This window comes from Lacerta agilis, chromosome 3 (genome assembly GCF_009819535.1).
Source record: "Lacerta agilis isolate rLacAgi1 chromosome 3, rLacAgi1.pri, whole genome shotgun sequence".
Classification (NCBI taxonomy): Eukaryota; Metazoa; Chordata; class Lepidosauria; order Squamata; family Lacertidae; genus Lacerta; species Lacerta agilis.
In genome coordinates this window covers 54120099-54146765 of record NC_046314.1, presented here as the reverse complement: position 1 = coordinate 54146765, position 26667 = coordinate 54120099, and the positions used below count along the sequence as shown (strand labels likewise).

General features: G+C 43.4%; 1 protein-coding gene across 2 annotated transcripts; it reads left to right on the top strand.

The window, feature by feature from the left end:
- The first annotated feature begins 16572 nt into the window (after positions 1-16572).
- On the top strand, positions 16573-25429 carry HDDC2 (HD domain containing 2). Of its 2 annotated transcripts, none has more exons than XM_033143730.1 (6): positions 16573-16675; positions 17895-18016; positions 19430-19532; positions 22147-22215; positions 23074-23212; positions 25279-25429. In XM_033143730.1, exons 1-6 carry the CDS (start codon positions 16631-16633, stop codon positions 25374-25376), a joined length of 576 nt encoding a protein of 191 aa, XP_032999621.1. In that variant the 5' UTR covers positions 16573-16630; the 3' UTR covers positions 25377-25429. The 2 variants fall into 2 exon arrangements, with proteins under 2 accessions (XP_032999621.1, XP_032999622.1); XM_033143731.1 differs by lacking the exon at positions 25279-25429 and adding an exon at positions 24891-24936.
- Positions 25430-26667: the final 1238 nt, after the last annotated feature.

Sequence of the window (26667 nt, the reverse complement as noted above, 5' to 3'; positions counted from 1 at the left end):
GTTTAAAAATACCAACAGTGCCACAGATTTCCCAGGCCATATATAGTTCACACGTCTCACAGGAGCAGGAAAGAGTTGCAAACAAACACACACAAAATCCAGGCAAGAGAGAATGTGGCAGGATATGAAGAGACACTATAACACAAGCTAACAAAAGAATATCAGCTTTCTAGTAGCATATTGTCTGTATTCCAGAAAGAGACAGAAAGAGGGCAGGAAGGAAGACCTTGTTTTCTGTAAATACAGAAAGAGAAAATTACAACCAGTCTTGTTTTGACAACATAAAGGCTTGCTGATGTTTCACCAATGATTTGCTCTTGACGAAGGCTGGGATTGAGCTCCTGCCTCTCTCAAGAAACCCAGCTAGGAATCCTTTTGGAAAGAGAAAAGGAATGACAGCTTGATATCAGTTGTGCAAGATGCAATCCTGAGTTCTCCAGTGTGAAGTATGAAGGGTATAAAATGCTTTCTGTGAGGCTTATTTCCCCCACTCCTCATCATTACTAAAAACAAATAAATTGAATGCAGATCTCAAGGCAAAATTATCTCACTCCACAAAAGCCTTCAGTTAAGCAGGGCTGCCTTGATAGGACTTTGTTCAGAAATGTGGCCTATAAATATTTGAAATAAATGAAAATTGAGCAGGTACATAAAAATATTTGTTTAGCAGAATAAAGGTAAGCTTTCCTGCAAGTAGTAAAGATGGAGAGAGATAGGGGAAGGCGGGTGGAATTTAATGGCTTGTGCAGCCTCAATATCATGAGCAAATATTTTGATTATATTTTGGTCATACTGAGTCTTGATATAAAATTTAACTAAAAAATCGGGGGATGGAGAACTCTACTGCCATCTGTCCATGTTTGTCCTGGAGAGTCTTGCAGCTTTCATTATATTTTTGAAAAAGCTGTTTTTAAGGCTTAAGAACATTAGAAGGACAAAGTATTTGACTCTCATACCCAGAGCGAGTTTCCACTCTCAAAATGACCATGCCCCTTTGTTTAATCATAGGCTTGGGTCTAAATACATATAAACTCAACGGCTAAAGGAAAGCCATACTGATCCAATGAGTAGACTGAAGTGAGATCTGGACATCCCTGTTTCTAATGCCATGTATGACCAGGAGTCTTAACTCAGATCACATTTGCAAAATTCCATTGGTTCTGCTAGAGCAGCTAATATAAAATGTGAGAATAATTTGGTTACCAAAAAGAGACATTTTTGGCCTGTTATGTGTTCTTCTAAATATTTGCTGTAGGCATGTATGTGCAAGGCACATTGCCTTTGATTTCCAGCTTCCTTTTCGTGGTGGCTCTTTATGTGGTTGGTTTTCTCTCTCCTTCTTTTGCCACTCTAGGACACTGTTCAGTTTAGCAAACAGTAATGGATAGCTTCCTGGCTCACACTCCCTTGTTTAATGAATAGCACGAATAATTAACTGATGGTAACAGTGGAGCTGTTCTTGGCTGCCCATGGATCTTACTGAGGTCATAATGGCTGTTGGTAATGTAATTTATTGCTCTGTAAAGTACTTTGAGATACAGTGCAAGGAGACCACTCAGAAGGTGCCAAAGTAGTGACAAGTCGGGATTTTCCTTAGGACTCTAATATGTTCCATACTTACAAGTCGAAGTAATAAAGAGCTGGAGACATACACTGGCTCCAAAAGAAGGATGAAACGATTTCCAAATATATCCATTATTGTGTTAAGGAGGTTGGGCTTTCTTTTCTCTTCCCCTCCCCCCCCTGCTTTTTATTTTTATATTAAAAAGCCATTCTTAGCAGTAATTTTGTGCCGAAGAGAGGAACACAGGAGGAATATGAACAGCTCCAGTCCATCCCTCTCACATGGCCTACAGGATTATGTGCCCCCATTTTAGGACTTCTAAGTTGTACTCTAGTTGAACTCTACTAAATTAGCTGAACACGATGCCACATTCCCTCTTTTCTACAGGGATAAAAGATGCTGGATTGCATCCCAGTCTCCCGCAGATAGCAAGGTCACAGGATATGTTTGCACCTCTGTGCCACTTCTAATGCAATCAGGTTACATATTCCAATGCATTTCCTAGTTTACATTCACATACACCGGGGGAGGACGACAACTTTGATCACATTCCCCCCCCCTTCAGTCATACGAGCAAACCTAGTTACCTGAGTACACGTCTGTGGACTCTGCTGCTTTTTTTCCCTCACCTGGCATTGTGCAATGTTTTGTCTTTTTTAAAATAACACTCCCAACACTTAAATGTCTGGGGAAAATAAATAGTAATCACCTTATTCTAACACACACAGAGAGAGTGCTGTATTCACATTAGCAGCTACACTGAACGATCCTCCCAAGTAAATCATTAGGCAGCTTCATCTAAAAAGCAGAACATTTTTATCTTATCATTTATGTCGATATTATTTTTTCACCACTGAAAACTGGCGTGAAAAGAATCAAACTGATCCACACAAGCCACTTAACTGCTTTGTGGATCATTCCTGTGATCAAAATAATAAAATGTGCAGCATTTGTTCTCTTCACTCGTTCTTCCAAGGACTTCAAAGAAAGCTTTTTTCCTTTACAGCAATGGTATGAGGTTGGTAAGAAACACAAACACCGGAGGCTGTTTTTAGACAGACCATTGGTCTATCTAGCTCAGTATTGTCAACGCTGACTGGCAGAGAGTCCCTAAGGTTTCAGGAAGTTTGCGAATCACTTGTCCAAGGCTGCTCACTGTGCTTCATGGTGGAAGAGGGATCTGAATCTTGGATTCTTCTACCCTTTCCATATACAACAGTACAATCATTTCATGTTACTGTTAATTTGATGGAGGAAGTTTTGCAAGTAATGCTATATGCTAAAGTAAAAGGTAAAGGACCCCTGGATGGTTAAGTCCAGTCAAAGGTGACTAGGGGTTGTGGTGCTCATCTTGCTTTCAGGCCGAGGGAACCAGCATTTGTTGACAGACCACTTTCCGGGTCATGTGGCCAGCATGACTAAACCACTTCTGGTGCAACAGGACACCGTGTCAGAAGCTGGAGCACACGGAAACACTGTTTACCTTCCCGCCACAGTGGTACCTATTTTTCTACTTGCACTGGTGTGCTTTCGAACTGCTAGGTTGGCAAGAGCTGGGACAGAGCAACGGGAGCTCACCCTGTCATGGGGATTCAAACCAGAGAATCATAGAGTTGGAAGAGACCACAAGGGCCATCCAGTCCAACCCCCTGCCAACCCCCAGTCCAAACCGCTGACCTTCTGATCAGCAGTGCCACCCATGTCCCCTCAAGTAAAGTAAAGTAAAACAGAAAGGAACAAGAGGGTGAAATCTTGCTGTAAAGGTAAGAATAAGTGGTTGTAAATATAACTAAGTAATAGTCAGACTGCTAAGGAAGAATGCGGATACCTGCCTGTCCTCCCTCTTGGGATGAGTCCCAGCTTGGGGGCCTGGTTTGGAGTGCTTCCAGATAGGGGTTATGTCACAAAAGGGGGGGGGTTCAAATCTGTAACTTTGGTGCACAACCACCCTTGTTGGGGGTGGTTTCTTAGTCTTAGATTTTTCATATGTATCCTACTGTTTCCTGTCCACACCTTGATGGAATATTTATGGGCTGTGTTCTCTGGCCCTTTGCTCAATCCCAGCTCCCCCACTCTTCACTACCCCTTTCTTGTTCTGGGTATGCATGCAGCCATTTATGTAGCCATGCATAATGCACAGGAAGTGTACAAGAGATACCATTAGCAGCCCCTGGTTTCTATGGGGAAAATGGAGGCGTGCTTTTTGGTGGTGGCTGAGGCAGCATCCATTTTCATTGGGGGGGGGGTTCTTTTGCTTAATTCATAGGTCTCGCAAAAGACTGATATCTAGCTATAAACAACTACAGTGGACGCTCGGGTTGCGAACGCGATTCGTGCAGGAGGCACGTTCGCAGCCCGCAGCACTGTGTCTGAGCACGCGCAGGTTGCGATTCGGCGCTTCTGTGCATGCGTGAAGCGCCGAACCCGGAAGTAGCCCATTCTGGTATTTCCGGGTTCAGCGCGGTGCGCAACCCAAAAACACACAACCTGAAGCGGCCGTAACTTGAGGTATGACTGTATCCAGAAGCACAGTAAATTGGGTAAATGGTACAAGTGGCTGAAGTTGGACCCTCCTTCCCGAGCACTTCTTTGATCAAATGAACATCCCCTCCACAGTTGCTCTGAAGCAAAGTAAAGGACACTGGGAGATCTGATCACATCTAGTTTGGCAGTCAGTAAAATAGAATTAACACATTTGTTAACCTAAATTACGGAGTATTACCAGTATGAAACGCTGATAGAACTCCATTAGGATTGTTGTTGTAATAGGCCATTTCTTTACAAAGGAACAAGTAAAGCAAGTTAGAAGGGGACCATAGAGTCAGAAGATACACTTTCCCCAGAAATTATTTTAATTTAAGATAATCTAACCAACATGCTCATCATCTCTCATCAGCCTCTTGTCATTAAGCTGTCAGGTCTGGTTTGGCAATTTTTACAAAAGTTCCAGAAGATGCTTTGAGGAAGGAGGAATCGTACTGACATGATTTGTAGAAAGCCAGCCCTGCTTAAAAACAGGCTGGGTTACTCAAAGTCAGATGAAGAAGATTTTATAATGTCTTGGATTGCTGGTCACTAGTTAGCCTAAAGGTCAGCCAATTCCTATTATCTTAAACAATTATGAATGCCACCAAATGCTTTTCAGCTTGAGCTTTGTGTCACTGTTTGCATTTGCCTGGTTAAGTTAAGTGCAAGCAATGGATATGATTCATGTTGAATCATTCTTAAAGCATTGCCATAATCTTCTGAATGTCACCACTGTGACTTGTCAGTACATGAGGTACGCTGTAATGCAAGACATCTACGTGCCAGTTTATCAAAATATAAATTCCTTTTGGCGGAATCATTTGTCTGCCAAGAGCCTTGAAATATATTCTGGGATCTTTGTGTATAGGAAGAAAAATTTGGTACACTGAGGAAACTTTTTTTTTAATGACCACTTACCAAATGTGTTATGCCCACCAGTTGGAGTAGTTGGGAAGAGAGGAGAGATGGCAGGCAGAGCTAGGCGAAAACAGGGCACAACTCTCTTGAAATGCTTGAAAACAGTCTAGCCATTCAAAAGCTAAGCATTCACTGCTTGCTGATTGATAATTGGAAGGTGGTTTCTTCAAACCATGGCAAGCACAGTCAACTGCTGCTGCTATCCTTTGTGTATATGTGTGTGTGCCACAGCTGTTTACCATTCTTGGGATTGCTTTGAACACCCAAGGACTCTAAAGTAGAGGCAGCTAATGTGATACACTTCACAAACAGTAGACTGCAATTCCCACCAGCGCCAACCACCATGGTCAACAGTGAGAGATGATGGGAGTTGTAGCTCACAACATCTGGAGACTGGAGTGAACCATGTTGGCTACCACCGCTCTGAAGTTTCATAAGAGGGTTATCTGGAGGTTAATGGGTGCTTAATACCCAACCTAATACTGTCCTCATTTGAAGGCTGTTCCAACCAAACTTTGACAAGGATTGCTAAATAAGCGTAAAACAGCCAGGACCTAGGGCCCAAGTTTGAAGGTTAGGATTATATATATGTTATATGCAACAATGTTCAAAGTCATCCATATATTCATATTTAATAACCAGCCTTTAATACATTCTGTTTGATCATTGTGAATATACTTGACAAAAATCTGATTAAGTCTTCCTGTTAGGTTGCTCTAAAGAATATTGTAGGAGTTAAGTGTTTTTTTTAAGGGTTACTATGATAAGTTTGGCATGAGATATTCTTCACTTTCTGGAACGAGAGGGTTTTCCTTCACAAAAGTGACAGCCAAAAATCTCAAATCTAGAAAAGCAGAAGAGCAGCTCATGACCAAAGGTGCCCATTCACATATCCCTGATTGCTTTCCATTATACTGTATTTAGTTTGATATTTAGTTAGAAGGGATTTTTACACATTCATGAGGTACATTTCCGGGCAATTCACTGCTGGCTGCTGGGAGCACATATCATAACACCATGTACTTGACTGTAAGCCACATAAGCATTGCTGTTTTATTGCTGATGAATGCTGATAAAAGTGTTGTTCTGAATTATTCTCACATGAAATAAAAGCAGATATGCTTTCTGTGCACGGGGTATTACAGTACGTTCTGCAGTGCTCTCTACAAACTGGACACAATGTTTTGTTTTTATAAGTAACAGATGCTCACAAAACACTGTCTGGCAATCTGGGCTCCCCCCTCCCCTCCCCTGCCACATCTCACAGAGATAACACATCTCCTGAGCATCAAATGCTTTACTATGGGGCTTGCTTCATGGAATGGGAATGTGTAAGTGCCATGGGCATCTATCACAGTAGTACTGTAATGTGTGGCACAACTGCCTCTTTCCCAAATGCAATTAATTCTCCAGATATGGATTTAGGCCCATGTAGTTGATTCTTTATGATGTCCCTGACAGTTCCCTTTGCTCGTCAGTTGCAGACCCTTCAAGTGTCTCTGTTTTCCAGGAACAGCCCCGGATTTACAGAAGCTGTTCTGGTTTCTGATTTGATCCCAGAATGTCCCACTTTTCCTTAGGACATCCCTATTTTCATCAGAGAAATGTTGCAGAGTACGCATTTGCCAAGGTAGGACCCAGCTGGTGTCTGTGAACTCCCAACAGGGCCTTTGGTCCACTGGAAACCCCCACTAACTGAAAAGGAGGAGGAACCCATTTTTCCCTATTCTCTCTTCTCCATGCCACCTTTCAGATTGCTCTGGAGGGCCCCCCAAACCTTTGAAGCCAATTTTCAGGGTGTGTGCTGGGAGCTGCAACGGAAGGGTGAATAGAATTGCCAGGTGCCAATGTTCGGGGAATTTTACATTTTAAAGCAAATGTCCTAGATTTTGGGGTTTAAAAAAATTGTGAACGGGCAGCTCTGGCATGGACGAAGAAGAAGAAGAAGAAGAGGAGGAGGAGGAGGAGGAGGAGGAGTTTGGATGTGATATCCCGCTTTTCACTACCCGAAGGAGTCTCAAAGCGGCTAACATTCTCCTTTCCCTTCCTCCCCCACAACAAACACTCTGTGAGGTGAGTGGGGCTGAGAGACTTCAAAGAAGTGTGACTACTAGCCCAAGGTCACCCAGCAGCTGCATGTGGAGGAGTGGAGACACGAACCCGGTTCCCCAGATTACGAGTCTACCACTCTTAACCACTACACCACACTGGCTCTCAACCCAGGCTCTGGCTCTGGCGTGGGTGACCTGGGCTTGGGCTCTAGCTCAGCAGTGACAGAGGGGCTATTGGGCAATTCTCAACAACTTTTCGTGTCCAGATTTTTACTTCTTGAAATATGGCAACTCTAGAATACACAGAAAGAGCCTCCCCTCTTCTTCCAGTAGTGGAGGCATCCACTGCATAAAAACCCTTCCTTGAACAGAAGGGCAGAGCAGATTACACAAGGAATATTTTAAAAACCTTGATTCTAGCGTCCACATATCTTACTGAGGTATCTGAAGAAAGTGTGCATGCACACGAAAGCTCATACCAAGAACAAACCTAGTTGGTCTCTAAGGTGCTACTGGAAGGAATTTTTTTATTTTGTTTTGTTTTGAGGGTGAGATATTGTCTGGATCTGTGTATATCCTCAGCTTTTCATTTATCATTAAAAGGAAAAAATCAGCACAGAAAGAAATCTTCATGTTGACATATTCACATTGGTGGGTGGCTTAAAAAAAAAAATCTAATCAGGGAAGGAAATGACCTTACAAGTACAATTTACAAGGTTAGGTCAACAGCCTCCGCTAGGCAGCAGCCAGGCACGATTGCCTCCTCATTCAGGAATTTTCACATCTTTCTAGGATTTTCATCTAGTCACCCACTTGCAACCAAACAGTTCCAACAAACATTGTCCTTATCAAGCCAACACTCATTTTGGTTTAGAGCTTATATTTATTTTACTCCCCACCCCCATCTTCAGATGATCCAATATGACCCTCTGGCCACACCATTTTAAAATGGTACTAAAAGGTAAAGGTAAAGGTACCCTGGCCCTGACCATTAGGTCCAGTCATGGACGACTCTGGGGTTGTGGAGTTCATCTTGCTTTACTAGCCGAGGGAGCCGACGTTTGTCTGCAGACAGTTTTTCCAGGTCATGTGGCCAGCATGACTAAGCCGCTTCTGGCAAAACCAGAGCAGCACACGGAAACACTGTTTACCTTCCCACTGGAGTGGTACCTATTTATCTACTTGCACTTTGACGTGCTTTGGAACTGCTAGGTGGGCAGGAGCAAGGACTGAACAATGGGAGCTCACCCTGTCGCGGGGATTCGAACCACCGACCTTCTGATCGGCAAAGCCCTAGGCTCAGTGGTTTAGACCACAGTGCCACCTGTGTCCCAAATGGTACTATTTGCTTTCAAAATGTACTTTTAAAATTAGAATTGGGGAAAGACGCAGAGAAAAAAAACCATCTATTGTTTTAAAAGTTTTTATCTCACTATGGGCATTTCCAGACTGTCAATATTTTTGGATGGGATTCAATCACATACTGGTAAATTCAAGTTGTGCACCTATAGTTGGTTTGAAGCTCTTGCACAACAAACTTGCTTCCCCCAAAGTCCAGGCTTTTTGTAATATGGAAAGTGATGGGAAAATCTCCTGGAAAGTGTGGGATATGACCTGCTTTGATCCACCATCTTCTAACCTCCCCACAGACAAATAAGAATGAATGCTCAATAAACAGACGACATTGTCTAATCTCCCTGCAAACAAATGAGGATCAAGAAGTAGAATTGTGCCTCTTGAGATTATGTCAGTGGAAAGCCTTTTTTGGACAGAAAAGCCAAGGCCCATTTCTCGCTCAGGGCGATGCCAGCATTGCCCCAAAACGCTATGACAGTTCTACTTGTTCCTATAGCAACTTCGTGAGAAAGGCAAGTATTGACATAAGTGCAGAGTCCATTTTCACGAGCTTCAGGGTTCATGTTGAATTGTGCTGAGCCAATTACCCAAAGGATAATCACACTCCAGAGAGATCTGTGCAAAAGCCTCCAAAAGCTGGTTTTTAAGGAACTGCCCAGTTCCTTAACTATTCCAGAGGGCATAGGCAAGAAAACTTCCCGAGCTTTGGAAGCAAGGAAGCACTACAGTCCCTGTGCTGAGCCACAGAGAAGTTGCTCCAAGTGACTGCTTGCTGATAAAAGCCCTGGAACAAGGCCAATAAAAAAAAATATGATGGCAACCCTACTCTTTTAAAGTAAGCCATCAAAGTGAAAATTGTCCCATTTCTTGTGGCTGAAAGTTTGCGCTACCCTAACAAGTTTCAGGTTTGTGTAAAGATGCTATCAGTCTGTATGTTGCATGGGATCATTAGTAACCCTCACATTGCCAATGAAAAATATACTGCTGGTGGAGAATGCTGTAGAATTAAGGTTAAAAGCTCAAAGAGGCTGAGGAAAGGAAGAATTCCAAACCGTCACTGTGTGGCAATATTGGGGAAGGAGCAAAGGGTCTCTAGAAATGTGTTACAGCTGCAATTTTCCAGCAAGTCCTGGAAGAATGAAATCCAAAACGGCTGCTATTCCACAGAGAGTGACATCTAGTCCTTCAAGCAAGAAGCAAAACACTTGAATGTTGTTGTTTTTAATTTTTTTTGTACTCTAGGGACTAGGTGGAGTTTACATTGTTTCATTATACAAAGAGGGTGCAATTTGTAATGACCAGCAGAAGGAAGAAAATGTACCCTCCTCTTTATACAATTTCTAGGTGAGATGGGAAGGGACCTGATGCAGTTTTAAGAAAAGACAGCTTAAAATCCAGGGAATCCTGCATGAGAAGGACCTTCCAAATGAGAAGAGACAAGTTGAATAGATGGATTATAGCACTGCCTGCTTAGCATTATTTGATCTTCTGCTATGAAAAAGAGGTTCTTTGCATTTCAAAACATCCAGACTTCTGAAAGGATAGAAGTACTATAAACCATAAGCAAAACCACCTTTTAAAGAAACTGCTGTGCATTCATGTGGCTATACTTGAGTATTTATGATGAACTGGTCAAGAGATTTTTATTTAAGTCAGAACAGAGGTTGTCAAATATCAGGCCCAGTTTGAACCAGTGGATAACAGACTTGTTTTGCTAAAAACTGCTCTTGCAGAGAAGCAGGATCATTAAGTTCCCCTTCCCCCCCCACTGACCTTGAAAAGTGTTTGAAAATACAAAAACATTTTAGAAATTATGCACATACATTTGAGATTCTAATGATTTGTCACCTGAGTTCTGGATCTCATTGTCCAGTCCCCCCCCCCCCATCAACCAAAGAAATAGAACAAATGTATTCTTTAAATTATAAAACAACATTCTGTGGAGTGTTATTTCGGTTTTACTTATCACTGAAAAATCAGCTTCTGTTGAGGGTTTTGGTTTTGGTTTTCAATTTGGGGCACAAGGAACATTAACAGGAAAAAATATTGACTAGTTGTTCCAGTAGTGTACTGTACTAGATTATGTGAACTTAAAATGTTTCAGTGGCTTGCTCACCACAAAATCTTTTTCTCTTGCTCTGCAAACCTAAGACATAGATATCATATTTGAGGATCCATATTAGAAACAATTATTCAGCAGATCACTGTAATTAAATTAAATTTATCCTGCAGAAATCCAGTGCTTAATAGCATATCCATTTTGAAAGCAATGCCAGCATGGTATGCAAAGCAGACCAGAATGTGTTTGTGTGCGTTTGTTATATATATGTATTCATTGTATTTTATATTGCCAATGGTGTGGGTTTTTTTTTTTTTTTTACAAAAAAAGCAGGCATAAAGCAGGCACAAACTGTTCCTATCTCCATAATAGGTAATCTAATGTAAAATGAAATGACATATACTAGAATCTAGCTGATGCTCCAATGAGACCAGACAGAAAAATCATATTCCCTCTGTCTGACAGCGGAAGGTCGTGATACTTTTTAAGCAGGTGGCAATCCATGGCAGAATTCATCATGATAATGAATAGTTCTGTTGGCAAATAGAAAAGAGAGTTTTGTGGCACCTTACAGACTATCAAATTTATTGTGGCTTAAGATTTTGTGGACAACGTCAGATGCATAAAATGCTATCCTCTGCTGAAGGCACATCTATTTATTCATCTAAAATATTTATACACCGCCTTTCCTTTAAATTCAGAAGGCTTTGACCACAAAACAAATGACAGTAAAAATGCAAAATAAAATATCAGCCAAGAAGCCAGGGCAAAGTAGCGAATACAATCAACTGTGACTAAAGGCCACAGCAAAACCCTCAGAAATACAAGCACGGTTGGCGGAAGAAAGAATTGTAAACACAGTGAGGTCGGAAGGAAATAAAACATAGAAAATTACAGGCGGTGATAATTATGTTTTTAACATTGTCGATTTACAAAAAAAAGAAAGAGAAAAAGACAGAGGTGCCACTGCTGACATGCAGCTGTGCCAATTCGGTCCGCAAGGGACAGCGCCGAACCCCTTGGGCTTCTCGAGCTCCAGCGGCTTCGAGGCAGCAGCCTGTGAGCAAAGAGCGCCACCTGCCGTCGCGAAGGAGAATGGCCCGAACCCATAAATACCCAGTAGAAACTCTGTTCCGCACATCAGATGAGCAGTATTAAAAGACCACAATCCCCTTTTGTTTTGGTTTTTTTGCTGAATGGTTGAACGGTTGAGGGGAGTAAGCCTCCTCCTCATCCACAACATTCATGCACCGTCCAGGCCAATGCCCGATGAGCAAAATGTATTATTACTGGGCTTCATTTGCACTGTCCACCCCCCCCCCCTTTAGTGCTCCCAGGGGGCGGGCCGGGGTGGCGGACCTCTGGCTTCCTTGGGGACGGGTGCACAGGATCTGGGGGAAAGGGGGGGGGCTAACATCTGAGTCGGTGTGCCTGGGGATCAAGGTGATCACACTAGCAAACAAGGCTCGTTAATTAAATCGAATGGAAACTCACGCTGCCATTCAATGAAACGGACTCGGCTGGCGGCAGAGTGGCTGGGTATTATTATTATTTCAGTATTGTTTTCGCAACTTTGCAGACAGAAGGCAACCTATTATACAGAAAAAAGCAATCAAATACACGATATGACAATCCCAGCGCGGGGTAACATGTATAGCTCTGGTGGCAGTGACCCAGTAGTACTTTATTCAGCTAAGCAGAATCAACAACGGCAAAAAAGTTGGATGGGAGACTACATGGCAATCACTGACTCCTGCCGGCTATATATGTCATTTCATCGCTTTTGTCTCCACCGCAAGGAGAACTTCAGCCCTCCAAAGTGCAAAGAGTAGCCCCCTTTTGGATTCGCAGAAGCAAAGTTTCATTTATTTACACCTGTGTTCCAGCCGTGAAGAACTTACTCTTCCTCACCCACAATTCAGCGTCTTGGGTGCAGAGCGCTTGTGTACAAGGCCCATAAGACACTGGACAGGGCTTAGATGCAACAGCTGTATGGTATAGCCAGGACTGCATTTCCTTTTTACTGACCCGCACTGGTCTCATCTTGCTGATTTCAACCCTGCTGCTTTGTGGTCCCAGGCTTTGACTCCTTTTCACGACCGCTGTGAGAGAGAACTGCTTTCTTACCTATGAGTGTCTGTCATAGCAGGCGGTTAACTTATTTATTATAATTTATTAAATTTCTATACAGCTCTTTACCCGAGGATCACAGGGTAGTTTACATTGTTTAAAATAAAAAACCCCATAGTAACAAACAAAAGCAATACCCCTTCAAAGTTTGAAAGGGCATTTGTTGTTGTTGTTGTTCAGTTGTGTCCGACTCTTCGTGACCCCATGGACCAGAGCATGCCAGGCACGCCTATCCTTCACTGCCTCTCGCAGTTTGGCCAAACTCATGTTAGTAGCTTCAAGAACACTTTCCAACCATCTCATCCTCTGTCGCCCCCTTCTCCTTGTGCCCTCCATCTTTCCCAACATCAGGGTCTTTTCCAGGGAGTCTTCTCTTCTCATGAGGTGGCCAAAGTACTGGAGCCTCAACTTCAGGATCTGTCCTTCTAGTGAGCACTCATCAGGATCTGTCCTTCTAGTGAGCACTCATGAAAGGGCATAGATTACTTAATTAGGCAAAGGCCTAGGTAGGAGAAGAGGAATGTTTTTGCCTGGCACGTAAAGATATGTAACAAAGGTCCCAGGCCAGCTTCCCTGGGGAGAACGTTCCACAAATGGGGAGCCACCACAGAAAAGGCCCATTCTCTTATTGCCCCCCCCCACGTCTTACAGAGAGCCAGTTTGGTGTAGTGGTTAAGAGCGGCAGACTCGTAATCTGGGGAACCGGGTTCGTGTCTGCACTCCTCCACATGCAGCTGCTGGGTGACCTTGGGCTAGTCACACTTCTCTGAAGTCTCTCAGCCCCACTCACCTCACAGAGTGTTTGTTGTGGGGGAGGAAGGGAAAGGAGAATGTTAGCCGCTTTGAGACTCCTTCGGGTAGTAAAAAGCGGGATATCAAATCCAAACTCTTCTTCTTCTTCTTCTACAGAGGAGGCACACAAAGAAGGGCATCTCTGAGAGAAAGCAGGATCTAGTGCAGTGTCATAGATGGGGCTGGTCCACCTGTAAGGCAAGGTAAGGTGATTGCTTCCTACAACAGCATCCACAGGGGCAGCAAATCCCGATATAGGTCTTTATGGGATGTTGCTCTTATAGTTGTGCAGACAGTAGAGATCCACCTCAGACATCTTGATCAGCAGGCAACCCCCCCCCCCCCCGTTCTTGATGTTGATCTTAATCCACCCCTTCTTCCCTGGCGGGGAGGCGAAGCTTCATTTTGTGGTACACCTCATGTGCCAAAATGTCTGGGGCTGGCTCTGGTCATAGGCATACACTTGTTCCCTGTTTCCCGCCTACTGCTGGGCAGCTGTCCCTGTTCCCCTTCTGCTCAGCGCCACTGTCCTCTGCCTCCTTGTGGGCATCTGCGCCAGCGGCAAACGGGAGAAGGAGGAAGAGCAACAGCAACTGCCCCAGGGTGTGTGAGAGGAGGAGGCTGAGCCACTTTTACTTCATCACCTCCTGCCTCTAGGTGAGGTTTGGGCCCAGGTGGTTGAGAGAACAAAACAGGGAAAGACACAACAGTGTGATGTAGTGGTTAGAGTATGGGTATCCAGGGCAGGAGAGAGAGACCAGGGTTCAAATCCCCTCTGGGCTATGAAGCTCACCGGGGTGACCTTGGGCCAGGAACTGCCTCTCAGCCTACGCCTACCTCACAGGGCTGTTGTGGCGATTGAGCGAGGAGAGGATCATGATGGAGCCACCTTGAGCTCCTTGAGATGAAGGTGGGATATGAATGCAATAAATTATAAGGAGAAGGGGAGGGGGAAATAACACAAAAATAATAATTCTCTGGGAAAGTTAAGCAACACCTAACTTTTGTGGCTGCCTGCCGCCACCCCCCTCTCCGCACCCCCCAGTGCAAGGCCCTGCCTTGGCTCTGCTGCTGACTAGCAGCAGGAGAGACAGATGGGAACAGGCAGCAGAGGCAGCCCAGTAGGGCCTCCATGGAGGTGTTTTTTTGGGGGGCGGGGCGGGAGGCTCCAGTGAACGAAACGGGAGAAAACGGGGCTCCAAGCACAGCACAGCTGACTGGCCCCCTGTGGACGTCGGTGAAAAAAAGCCACAGAGTGAAAAATGACTCAGTTGCTCCACTAGGCGGCTGGGCGATGGGTGGGTTAATGAGCTTTCCTGCTTTTCAGCCAGGCTTGCACAGGTTTGGAGGGGATCCCAATTTTGGGGGGGGAGGCGGGCGGGTGTTCGTAGTTAATAATCCTTTTCAGCAACCGATGTCGGTTGCATGGTAGTCCGGTTTTGCTGTAAGAACCGCAAACTTCTGGGCAGGTCAGGTCAGGAGCCCTACACGGACAAGTACTAAGGACATCCTCCACCTCTGCCTTTGCTGCAATTATTGATTGCTGTTTTTGCAGTTTGCTATCTTGTAAAAATGCAATGGTGTTTTAAATACATCCTAACTCTTTGCATATTCGATTTTGTTTGTCAGGCTAAAATAAAATAAAATAAAATAAAATACTAAGAGTGTTGCGCGCTCAGGTAATTCCTAATTCACGCAATTCATTATTTGTATGGGTATTTTAATGCACATTAAGATTATGTTCTACCATGTTACTGTTATTTGTTTGTAAGCCGCTTTGGGATCTTTTGAATGAAAAGTGGCATGGAAATAAAATCCATCTATCCAAACCCTTTCCATATTTTATATGGTCTTCCAAGCGTGCATTGAATTACAACACGGGTGGGTTGTTGTTTTTTAAGGGGCTTGTTTCCTTATACTTGGCGTGCTATAAAAACATTACTTTGCAAGAAGTTGGTGGGGAAACTCGCTAAAGACAAAAGTACTTAAATACGCCACAGAACAACCTTCTCTCGCGTAATACTTTGTGGCTTCGTTGCTGTGCGCATGTAGCTGTCCGTTTGCTAAGCAGGAACTGCCCTGGTCTGTATCCGGATGGGTGCCTACATGGGAGTGCAATGTGCCGCATAAAAATTCTCCCTTTTGCGGCAACTTTTTCTTCCTCTTCTGGCTATTGTATACAATGCAGTGGCACTTTAAATTCAGCGCTGGCAATCCAATATTTATATCAGGCTAAAATGCAAAAATTAAAAAAAAATACTTTTCTCTCTTTTTACCGAGTGGTGCGTTGGGGCAGTTCCTTTTTTATCACAGTAGGAGGCGCTGTGCCGATGTAAGAAATCATGAGTATTTAACGGTAAAACAGATACCCTGCTACGGTCCTTATTTGTGTGTGGTTATGTTGAAGCCTCCCTTCCCAGCTGAGGGATCCCCACCCCCTCCTGCTTGCATGCAAGTAGGAATGGGATTGCGGCTGCTCCGAAGGCATCAGGCTGCCCCTCCTTCTCCGCCTTCCATGCCTGACCCACTGCCCAGGCTCATGGAGAAAGGAGATAAAGAAGCATCAGAGGAAGGAGAAATACGGCCCTTCTGCCACCGCCGCAGAATCAACGTCCCGAATATGTGGTAAAGTGTTCCCAGATTCATTGAAAAAAATAATCTGGTAACTTTAGTGCCAAGAACCTTGGCTGAAACAACACGATTCTTTCCCTTCCCGAGCAGCTTCACTTCAATGGGTGTTTTTGCTGTGGACTCGCAAGGGTTTAACCGCGTGCTACGAAACCAGGATCAGGAGGAGGAAGGAAAGTGGGGGCGGCTGCGTCGGACTCCGCTTTGCTTCCCACCCTCGAGAGGGAGGAGGGCAAGCGAAGCTTCTGCTTTTGAAAAGAAACATCCTGTATCCTTAGAGAGAAGAAGCCAAAGAGACCTCCGAATGGCTCGAGCTGCCAGAACCGGTGCAGAGGACGCCTCAAGCGCATCTCCGCGCGGCGTCACTTCCCCACGACCAAGGCTTTCACGCGTGTCCATAGGCTAGCCGGCGTTCGGGGGCGGGGCCGGAATGCATCGCCGACCTGCCTGCGCCGCTGGCCAATGAGCAGCCGAGCGGCGCAGGAACCTGGAAGCCGAGCCTGTGGTGACGTCACTTCCTCCCCACCCACCCACCCTTGGGCACGCTGCCAGGCGGGAGGCCGCAGCTCCTGCCAACTCGAGACTCCTGCGCTTGTAGCCACCACCATGGGAAGCTTGCTGCAGTTTCTGAAGTTGGTGGGGCAGCTGAAGGTGAGCAGGGACCTCGACTGGGTGGTCGGGAGCAAATGCGGGGATGGGGTGTGGGGGGTCAATGCAGCAGTTTTGCCCATCTTCGCGGTATCGTTCACCAGAGGTGCTGCTGCACAAAACCCCCATGCATCTCCTCACTGCACCCCCCCCCCCCATTTAGCACCGATTAAGACTGCAGTCTAAATCTCACACCTGGGAGTGAGCACCATTGAATGCTGCTGGGCTTACCTCTGAGTAAGCATTATTATTATTATTATTATTATTATTATTATTAATACCCCGCCCATCAAGCTGGGTTTCCCCAGCCACTCTGGGCTGCTTCCAACAAAATATAAAAAATACAGTAAAATATCAAACATTAAAAACTTCCCTAAACAGGGCTGCCTTCCGATGACTTCTAAAAGTCAGATATTTGTTTATTTCCTTGACATCTGATGGGAGAGTGTTCCACAGGGAGGGCGCCATTGCTGAGAAGGCCCTCTGCATGGCTCCCTGTAGCTTCACTTCTTGCAGTGAGGGAACTGCCAGAAGGCCCTCAGAGCTGGACCTCAGTGTCCAGGCTGAATGATGGGGGTGGAGACGCTCCTTCAGGTATACTGGGCCGAGACAGTGTTAGGACTGCAGTTTGCAGATTTTTCCTACAGCAAATCCTGTTGAGATCCGTGGGATGTACAATTACACCTGCGTAGGATAAGGCTGCATAAAAATCTGTTGCGAAAGGGGGGGGGTGGTAAAGCCAAGGGACACTGGAGGAAAAGATGGCCGGCAATGAAAGTGAGGTAGTTTACAAGTAATAGAAGGCAGAAGAGCAGAGAGGGCTTATTAAAGAAGCAAGGGGAAATGGCAGTTTGTGGATTGCCTAATAAATTGCCTAATAAATTGCCTCTGTTGCCTTGAAGAACCTAAAGACTGCAGTTAGTAGTTCAGCTTTGCACTAAGCTTAGTAAGATAGTCGTAATAGGAAACAGGCAGGATCTCTCAAAGTTCAACATTTCACACCCAGTATACAAAACTATCCACCTGGGGAACTAGGAAGTAAATATTTTATTTCTGGGGCACAGGTGCTTATAGGAACACTGTCTTGGAATGTTTTTTTCTTTTCTTTTGGCTTTTAACAATATTTGTAATCAGTAAGCATGACTAACAGTCTGTTAAATATGGCAGCTTGCCTTTCTACATGGCAGCTTTTCACAGTATTGCTTAAACTCTTTTTGATTAGAGAGTCCCACGGACTGGCTGGGTATACAGAAATGTGGCAAATCCAGAGAGCGTTTCAGACCATATGTACAGGATGGCAATCATGGCTATGGTAACTGAAGATAAAGCACTGAATAAAGACAGGTATGTATACTGAGAGCAGTGGGCATCTTTAATGGATATGGGGGACTGCACATTGTGGCTTCAGTTTAGTGAAAAGTAGCTGCACTGAAGTTCCATTCCTGATGGGATCAAGTTAGTTGCAATTTTCTTACCGGTATTTTACTTTTCATTGGATCCAGGTTTCTTTATTTGCAAAACTGAACCATCAGTATTGTACACTGCCAAACCATACAATTAATAGAAAAATAGAAGTGCTGTTTTAATACTGCTTGATTGCATCAACTCCTGTAACTATTATTTAGGTGGGTCAAAAAGGGTTGACAATATTTGATAATCTTGGCTTAATAGGAGGAATTCAGTGTTGCGCTGTTAAAAACACTCTATCATCACAAGTATATCTCCTTGCTTGATGGAACAATCTCTTCTCCCTGACACCCCCCTCCCCGGTTCTGGGATTTCTACAGATACACACTGTGAGCCAATCTGAGGGCAGCACAGGGAGAAGAGGGAAGAAAAGCCCTTTTGCATTACCAGAAGTCCCTGTGTGGGCTTCTGCTAGCTGGGTCAGTTAGCTGAATTCAGGCCAATGTTAAACTAACATAATGGGAAATTTAGGCCATTATTTAATTTTCAAAAATGAGTCTGTGTGAATTTGAGAGAGTGCCTTGCCCAAGATAAAGGAGAGCTATAGCCCAGGTCTAAGACCAAGGGTGTATTCCTCTCCCCTCTCATTGCCAACTTTCCAATATGTGTTTCTTTCTTGGTGGAATGTGGAATTCACATTCACCAATATGATAGAAGAACTTCTGCTGGGTAAATTAATATGTAGTGTAAAGCTGTGCAATATTGTGACTGTAACATCAAAGAAGTAAATCCAGGCAGATTTAAAAATAGAATAAATTCAAAAGTTAAATCTCAATTTAACTGGTGATAGCAATTATTTTGCCAGGCTTAGTACTGAAATTGTCAGGTTGGTATACCTTTTTATCATGACCTATTAAAACATCAGAAAGTAGTGAGCAAGCTTTTGATTCAGAGAACTCTTCTTCAGGCTAGACATTTTATTATTGTTGCTGTTGAAGGAAGTCAAGAAAAATGTTTCAGAGCCTGATGAAAAGATTTGTGGCTCTGAAACATCTTTTTCTCTCTACTTTTAATTACATCTAGCTTGAAGAGAGTTTGGGGGAATTCGGAAGATTTGTCTGAAAGTGACATTTTAATTGATGTTTGGTCCTAATAGGATGTTACCTGTTATTTTGGATTTTCATTGGAACCAAACTTAAGGTTAACGTAGATATTTAAGGAAATAAAAATAATTGCACTAACCAAAATGAATTGCAGAATAAGTTGACAGAATGCAAAGATTGTTATACAATACTATCTTTTATAGTAGCCTTTTAATAATCACGTATTTAAATATTTTCTGTTTCCCAGATGCATCCGGTTAGCTCTGGTTCACGATATGGCTGAATGCATAGTTGGTGACATTGCTCCTGCTGACAATGTTTCCAAAGAGGAGAAACACAGACGAGAGGAGGTCAGTATGGTGGCACATGTAGCTTGATGGTCTACTCTATGGTACTTCTAAAAAAGAACAGACCAAGATTAGTCTGTAAAGTCTGAAAGACAAAAGAGTCTTGCGGAAACTTAAAGACGTAACAAAAATACTTCGTCAGATGTATGAAGTGTTCTCCTGCATTGCAGGCAAGAGATTGTTAGCAGTGAGATCAGAAGGAAAGGAAATACAGAAAAGTACAGATGTCAGTTATTATTAACAGAAGCTAGTCACAAAAAACACACATCACTGGTAATGTCAGCACACAGAATGTTGTAAAAATCTATCATCCCAGTTCAGTCCACAAGTGATAACACTGAACTGCTTCATAATGGTAATTTGGCAGTTTCAGTTTGCTGTTTCCTTTTGAAGTTCCTTTGTTCCAATATGACCACCTTATGGTCAGTGATGGCACTGTCCCCCACTAACGCTTAGATACTGCCATTTCTGTCATCTGATTTGTGGCATTTGTTCTCTTGAAAAGAGGCTGGCTTGTTTTTCCTGTGTAGAATGCAGTTGGAAAGACAACACGGCTCAGCCTCATGATACAAAGCTTCCATGGGATTTCTTATTATTTGAACTTGCACCTTTTAAAACTTCATTGATGTTTTCTGTCAACCCAGTTGAAGATAAAATTGTTTTTGTGAAGTGGCTCTAATAACGAAATTGAACAGATACAGGGTGAGTAGTGTAGAATAGCAGTCACTAGAGGGCACAGTCTTGTATTTTGCAAGAAAAGATTTACCGGTACAGGAAAAGCAGTCTAGTTTGTGGGATTCCATAGTGCCTTTCTTTCTAGAAGGGAAGATTCAAACATATAGGCTCTGTCATCAGCTGACATTCAGCTGTCTTTTCTATCAGGAGAAAAGTAGATGGAAGGTGACTTATTTGAAAACTTCCTACCTCTCATGAAAATTGATCAGCATTCTGTGCCAGTAGCTGACGTGTCAAAGGACAGTAAAGACTAGAAGGCTCTGTTATGTGTGAAATATTTAAAGGGGCACCACACACAATCTGTGGCAGTGCAATTCTGTGAAAATGGCAGGCGTTTCCTATGTTCAATCATTTGCATAGTGGACCCCTGTCATTCATATCCATTGGTGCTTTTTGATGATCTCTAGAGGTCATCCTTTGCCCCTTTATAAATTATAACCAGGCTGAAAACAAGCTGTCTGCTGGGCTATATTGTTTGCTATAGTGAGCAATGAGCATTGGAGAATCGACAAGGAGGCTTGTAGTGGCTGCCTCCTCTCCCACTGCTTCAGGGCTTTTAAAGTAGGGGTGGGGGATTTCAGGCTGGGAAGGGGGCAAATGCAGTTCTTCAGGCCTCCCTGACTGGCCCTCTCCCCAGGGCACCCCTACCTGGCCTTGCTCCCTCTCCCCCCAAACACCTGAGTGTTTTTGCCTGGCTGCAATATGCCCTTCAATTCTGAACATGTCTATTGTTTGCCTGGATGGTGCGTAGGGGGTGTGTGTGAATGGGTGTAGAAACCAGCCTACTGTGCAAAAATAAAATTCACATTTGGCTTTGGCCCTACACACCACTGGCATGTGGCTTTCATAAGAGTGTCCAGCCTGGGCTGAAAAGGGGACAGTCAGGATGTCCAGGTTAGCAACCAACAACCTTATGGACTCTTTCCCAGGGGCAGTCTTTGGGAATACTTGGTAATATGGCTCCCTGAGTGAGGCCAGAATTTGGCACCTATAAATGGATCTTCTCAGTTTTGCACCATCTCGACTTGGCTCTCTGTACAGGGGAACTGCCTGCACTGCCCTAAATCTCACGTTATTCTTCCCATATCACTTTTGTTGCATAGCAGCTGCTGCAGCATCCCATCCCAAATTGCCAAGAAAACTTTGAATCTATGTGGGAAGGGAGGGTTCCATTGTGTAGTTTATGCATCTACCAGTGTTACACCAGTTTCCAGAAAAGGCAGTGCGCACATGGGAACTTCTTCCACAGGACTGAAGCTTTTGAGGTTCCCTTAGTTGCACAGGAAGCTGACAAGAGGCTACTGGTAGTGCTTGGATTTCCAAATCCAAGCATGGTGCTTGGAATCTCCAAATCCAAGCGTAGTGCTTGGATTTCCAGATTATTGCTCTGAAACACATCTCACTTGCTTTGTTGTGGGAAGCACGTGATTGCTTAATAGCAGGTTCCGGACTATATTTTGAAGGGGGGAAAAGAATGAATTCCTATGCCTCACAAATAACCCAGAGATGCATTTTAAAAGGACAAATTCTACTCATGTAAAAACACGCTGATTCCTGGACTGTCCACGGGCCGGATTGAGAAGGTGATTGGGCCGCATTGGCCCCTGGGCCTTAGGTTGCCTACCCCGGCTTAATAACTTGCATAATTTTCTTCTTTTGGTTAGTACAGTACTTAAGATGATGAGGGATGAACTGTGTTATGGAGGGAGGTGTGTGTGCGTGTGCTTACATTCTTTTTCCATTCGCCAAGACCATTGGCCAATCCTTGCAGGTTTTCACTGCCAAGGTGTGCGAGAGCAAGAGAGTGCAGCTCACCTCTGCCAAAAGCAGGGAAACAATATTGGAGTGACACCAAATAAAATGCAGGATTCTGTTTTTCTAGGAAGCTATGAAACATATGACCCAGGTGCTGTCCGAGGAGCTGAGAAAAGAAATTTATGAACTCTGGGAAGTAAGTTTTAAACATCTAAAATTGCGTAAATATTAAAATTCATTTCCCCCCTAAATAGGTATTTATCTCTACTAAACATAAACTATAGATCTATATAATGACTGTTTTTTGGAAGCATTCTTGGTGTAAAGCAGGCTACCAAGCTATATATGGATATGTTGCTGGGGGCACTAGGGAGACAATAAGCTTTCTGAGTTTGCTGCCTGTCTGTTTTTATAAAACCAAGTGGGGCTGTCATGCAACTGAACACCATGGTGAGCTGTATTGGACTTGGGAGTGGTTTGGAGTAAGGTTTGACTGAGGAGACTTAACATATTTTGTTCTATTGCAATGACTTCTGCCATAGGATAAACTCTTAACCAACTGAGCTATCCAGGGTGTCAGTTGTTAGGAAAAAAAATGGTTGTAACCATGTAGTTTTGATTTCAAAGTAGAAGCGGGTGTGTGCTTAACAGTAAAAACTCAAAAGTGGAAGCTGGTGGATCACCACAGGAAACTGGCATATTAGAAAGCAAGAACCGGTTGGAAAAAGAAAGTATTTGACAGGGCATGTCTAACCAGTGGGAAACTCCTGTGTTCTCCAGTGAATGCATTTCATTATTCAGGTGTTACGAGAAACCTGTTGGCAAGGTATTGGTTTGGCTGATGCTCTCTTCAGCAGCAACTGATGAGAATTGCTTCTGGACTCATGAACATGTAGTGCTGGTTCTCAATATTTGGCTAGAAATCCTTTACATGGGTTAGACCAGTGGGCTCAGAAATGAACTGCTTCCCTTGTACAGCAGTGCATACAGTTGCAGTTTATGTGATTTTTTCCTTCTCAGTAAAGTGGGTTACCACCTTGCACACCCCAATTAGGAATATGAACACCAGTCGACTGCAGAAGCAAAATTTGTAAAAGAGCTGGACCAGTGTGAGATGATACTTCAAGCCTTGGAGTATGAAGAGTTAGAGAAAAAACCTGGAAGACTTCAAGACTTCTATGATACAACGGCAGGTAAGACACCCCCCTCCTTTTTGCAGAGTAAATGGAAAATGGTGTTCCAGACAGCCAGACATGCCACCTTAAGCGCGCCCCCCCCGCTAATCTTTTCAACCTTGGTGCTTTTTTTCTAGTAGCACTGTTTTGGCTACATAGCTGCCTGAAGTCAGCACCTGAGTTTGCTATTAATATATATTAGGGGTGTGCAGTGACTCTGTATCAAGGGCTGAATAATGAGGCAAAGTGGGTGATTTGGGATGCTTTCCCCCTCCCTGCACTAAAGCACAATCCTAGTAACTGCTCCCCCCCAAGTTGGATCACAGTCCCCTGAAGGGGATCCTTGTTTTTGAGTATTGCAGCTGTGTTTTCCTGCATCTGTTTCTCTCAGCCAAAATGTTGCCTGTAGAGCACTGAAAAACGCTGCATTTTACTTTATTTCTGTTAAAGCACAGCCATGGAGGATTCTTAGAAACAAGTTAGAAGCTTTGTTTTTTTAATCCTACATTGCTCTGCTTTAGTGGGGAAATAAACACAGCTCTTCAGATCTCTGCAGGGAACAAAACTGCCTCATATTGCAGGGCCTTATTGGAGGACATAAACAAGCACCAGAAAGGAAGGTGTGGAGGTTTTTTTTTTTTTTAAAAAAAAACAGAATGTACAAGGAAGAAAAAATGCCAGTTGCCCTCCTCTTACTTCTCCTCTCAAAAATGTTCTACTTATGAATTTTGGACCTTTATCTGGCCTAATAAAGGTTTTCTTTAATTTTGATGAGCACCTCTGGGTTCTGTTTTTTGTGGGGAGAATTGCAGTTCAGTGGAGGAAATAAAAACCTTTTTGCTTCCCCAGTGAAAAGCCTCTATACCTGTTTGTCTGCAATGTAGCAGACATAGTCTACCCTGGAGGCTTGCCTGTTGTCTGTACATTTCAACTGCTTTTTTCGAGATGGGAGTTAAGAGTCTTTTTTAGAGCATAGAGTGACTGAGTAACAGATTGGAATTTTTAAAAAGATAGAGATGCAGTGCCAAATTTTAGAGGCCAGTGCATACTCCTAGTGTATATATATATATATAATTATAATGGTAGAAAGAGAGATCCAGTATAAAACAATACTAATCCCTTGGTCTCAAACACCTTTTCATTTGCCACTTGCTTTGAAGATCACAGTCGTGCAAAGCACCCCAATATAATATGGTTTTGACTAGTATTGGCTTCACCAGCTTATTCACATGCTGGGCACGTATACTTCAGCTATGGTTGAATTACACCTTGTCCTTCTGGGAACGGTCGAATTCCTCCATGTGATGGGAACTGGGAGGTGCCACTTCTATGATGGCAGTTGGATGCATTCCATTGTTTTATTTGAGCTGCTTCGAGACTTGTGTTACAGGAGAAGCAGGAATAATTTGAGCATCTGAACCACCTTGGGAGCTTAACTCAGAAAGTGTCTGTGAGCCAGAAAAATGACTAGAAGTTCCATTATTTCCCCCCAGTTACGACTCCCGGGGAAGTCCGCCATCAAAAATCAGACTAGATAGAAATTGATATAGAATGAAACTTGGGGTGAGCTCGCCCCTTCTCCCTTGAAGTGCAGGTCCACATTAGAATCACTAACTGCTTTTGATATTTCCCTAGTTTAAAAACACATGCCCGTCTTGTTGATCATGCATTGTCCATACCACCTCATGTCTCCAGTGTTTTTGGTAATGCTCAGCCTACCTAATGCTTTTGCATGACCCCCCCCCCCCCAAGCTTCATGAACCATTGATGGGTCCAACATCCTGCTTTGAAAGGCTGGCAAGAATGTCACCACACTGCTGCTTCATGCTCCCACCTGGTGATGCCCTGATGCAAGGATTAAGGAAATCACAGGACATGAACATCAGGAATTTTCCATACTTTGAAATGTCCCTTCCTAAAACTAATAGTGTAAGAGCAGCTCAGTATAAAACATGAGAGGCTATCCAACATAACAAGAACAAGCATTTCCTGTTGAGGAAGGTGCTTTTATCTTACTGCTATATTCTTGTTACATAGCAGAATGGGGGGAAAAAACATGTTAATGGTGATCTCTTGATCTACAGGAAAATTTAGTCACCCTGAAATAGTCCAGCTTGTGTCTTCCATAAATACAGAAAGAAATACAAATATAGAGGCAGCAAACCAAGATCGTCCATCTTGAGTCACATTTCAAATGTTTTCAGCTGTAACTATAATAAATTATTTTATAATTTCTACTGTGTGTTTGGTTTTGCAGTATACTACCACCAGAATACTATTCATTTACTAAATACATTATAGAAAAATAATAAAAAGTAAGGCTACATGATGTAGAAAGTAGTTTTATAGGAGTCAGCTGGGCCCTTCAGAGTAACATATATGTAAATAGGATACAAAAAAGTTTGTGTTTGCTTCTGAGATAGGCTCAGTGTACATGCTAAAAGAGAGCTCCTTGTGACAAGACAGTGGTGCCTTGCTAGATATTCACTGCACCTCCTAAAAAGTCAAGCAAGCTTGGACATGAAAACCCAAAATATCAAGATTTGATGTAGCTGTTCATAGGATCTACTTTATTGAAACATGTACAACAAATAAAAAAGCCTACAGCAATGCCCACCCTCCATTGAATCAATCAAAGCAAATCTAGAATAAAAGTAGCTTTTAGTAAATGAGGCAAGCCAATACAAGACGTCGTGTCCCCCCCCCATGTCCAGTTCATGGGTGTGAAATCCAGTAAAAGCCCCAAGAGTTCAGACCAGAAATCACTGAATTTGGTTTGAGCCTTACCTTTCGCTATTCTGCGAACTGCCCTGAGATCTTTGGATGAAGTGTGGTATACAAATTTAAATAATACTAGAGGCTTAGCTATTGTGGCAGTTTGAAGAATATCTAGTTTACATGCTATTCTAGAATTAGGATAAGAAAAAATTTGAAAGTTGTCAGAAATTTGAAAGTCAAGAACAAAGTTAACTTATGCTGTAGTTCAAAGAAACCAGTAGATTTGGCTTAATTTTTCTTGGGCTCTTGTTTGTGCATGGGCCTGAGGTGCAGGCAAGGTTTCCTGTATCAAGTAGTGGGGAGATTTCCAGCACCACCTCCCACTGTGCTCCAGAAAGTCTCCCAATCCCATATAAGAGCAGAAAAAGGGTAATTTTTGCCTCTTCATCCCTTCCTCCAAGAGGGGTATCCTGTGAATGGCATTCCACTCACAGCCACTTTTTTTTTTACATACACAATCCTCAAGGATGCAGCTGTCCTGTTATTGTGGAAGTTAGCAAAAAGTGTCATTGTACTTTTTGTAGACAGTAGCTAAGAGCTGCTTACTATATAAATCCTCCCAACTCTTTCACACCCATATATGCTTTTCGATGCTGAAAAATCAAGTTTACAGACTCCTGAACTAGAGGAAAAGCAAACCGTTTATTAGAAACATAAGTACTTTTGCTGTGGCAGTGAGAACAGATAGAAAAGGA

Coding starts and splice junctions, on each gene's coding strand:
- HDDC2 (XM_033143730.1), top strand. CDS start 16,631: ATGGGAAGCTTGCTGCAGTTTCTGAAGTTGGTGGGGCAGCTGAAG. Junction 18,017..19,429: donor AAAGCACTGAATAAAGACAG/GTATGTATACTG, acceptor TCTGTTTCCCAG/ATGCATCCGGTTAGCTCTGG. Junction 19,533..22,146: donor AGAAACACAGACGAGAGGAG/GTCAGTATGGTG, acceptor CTGTTTTTCTAG/GAAGCTATGAAACATATGAC.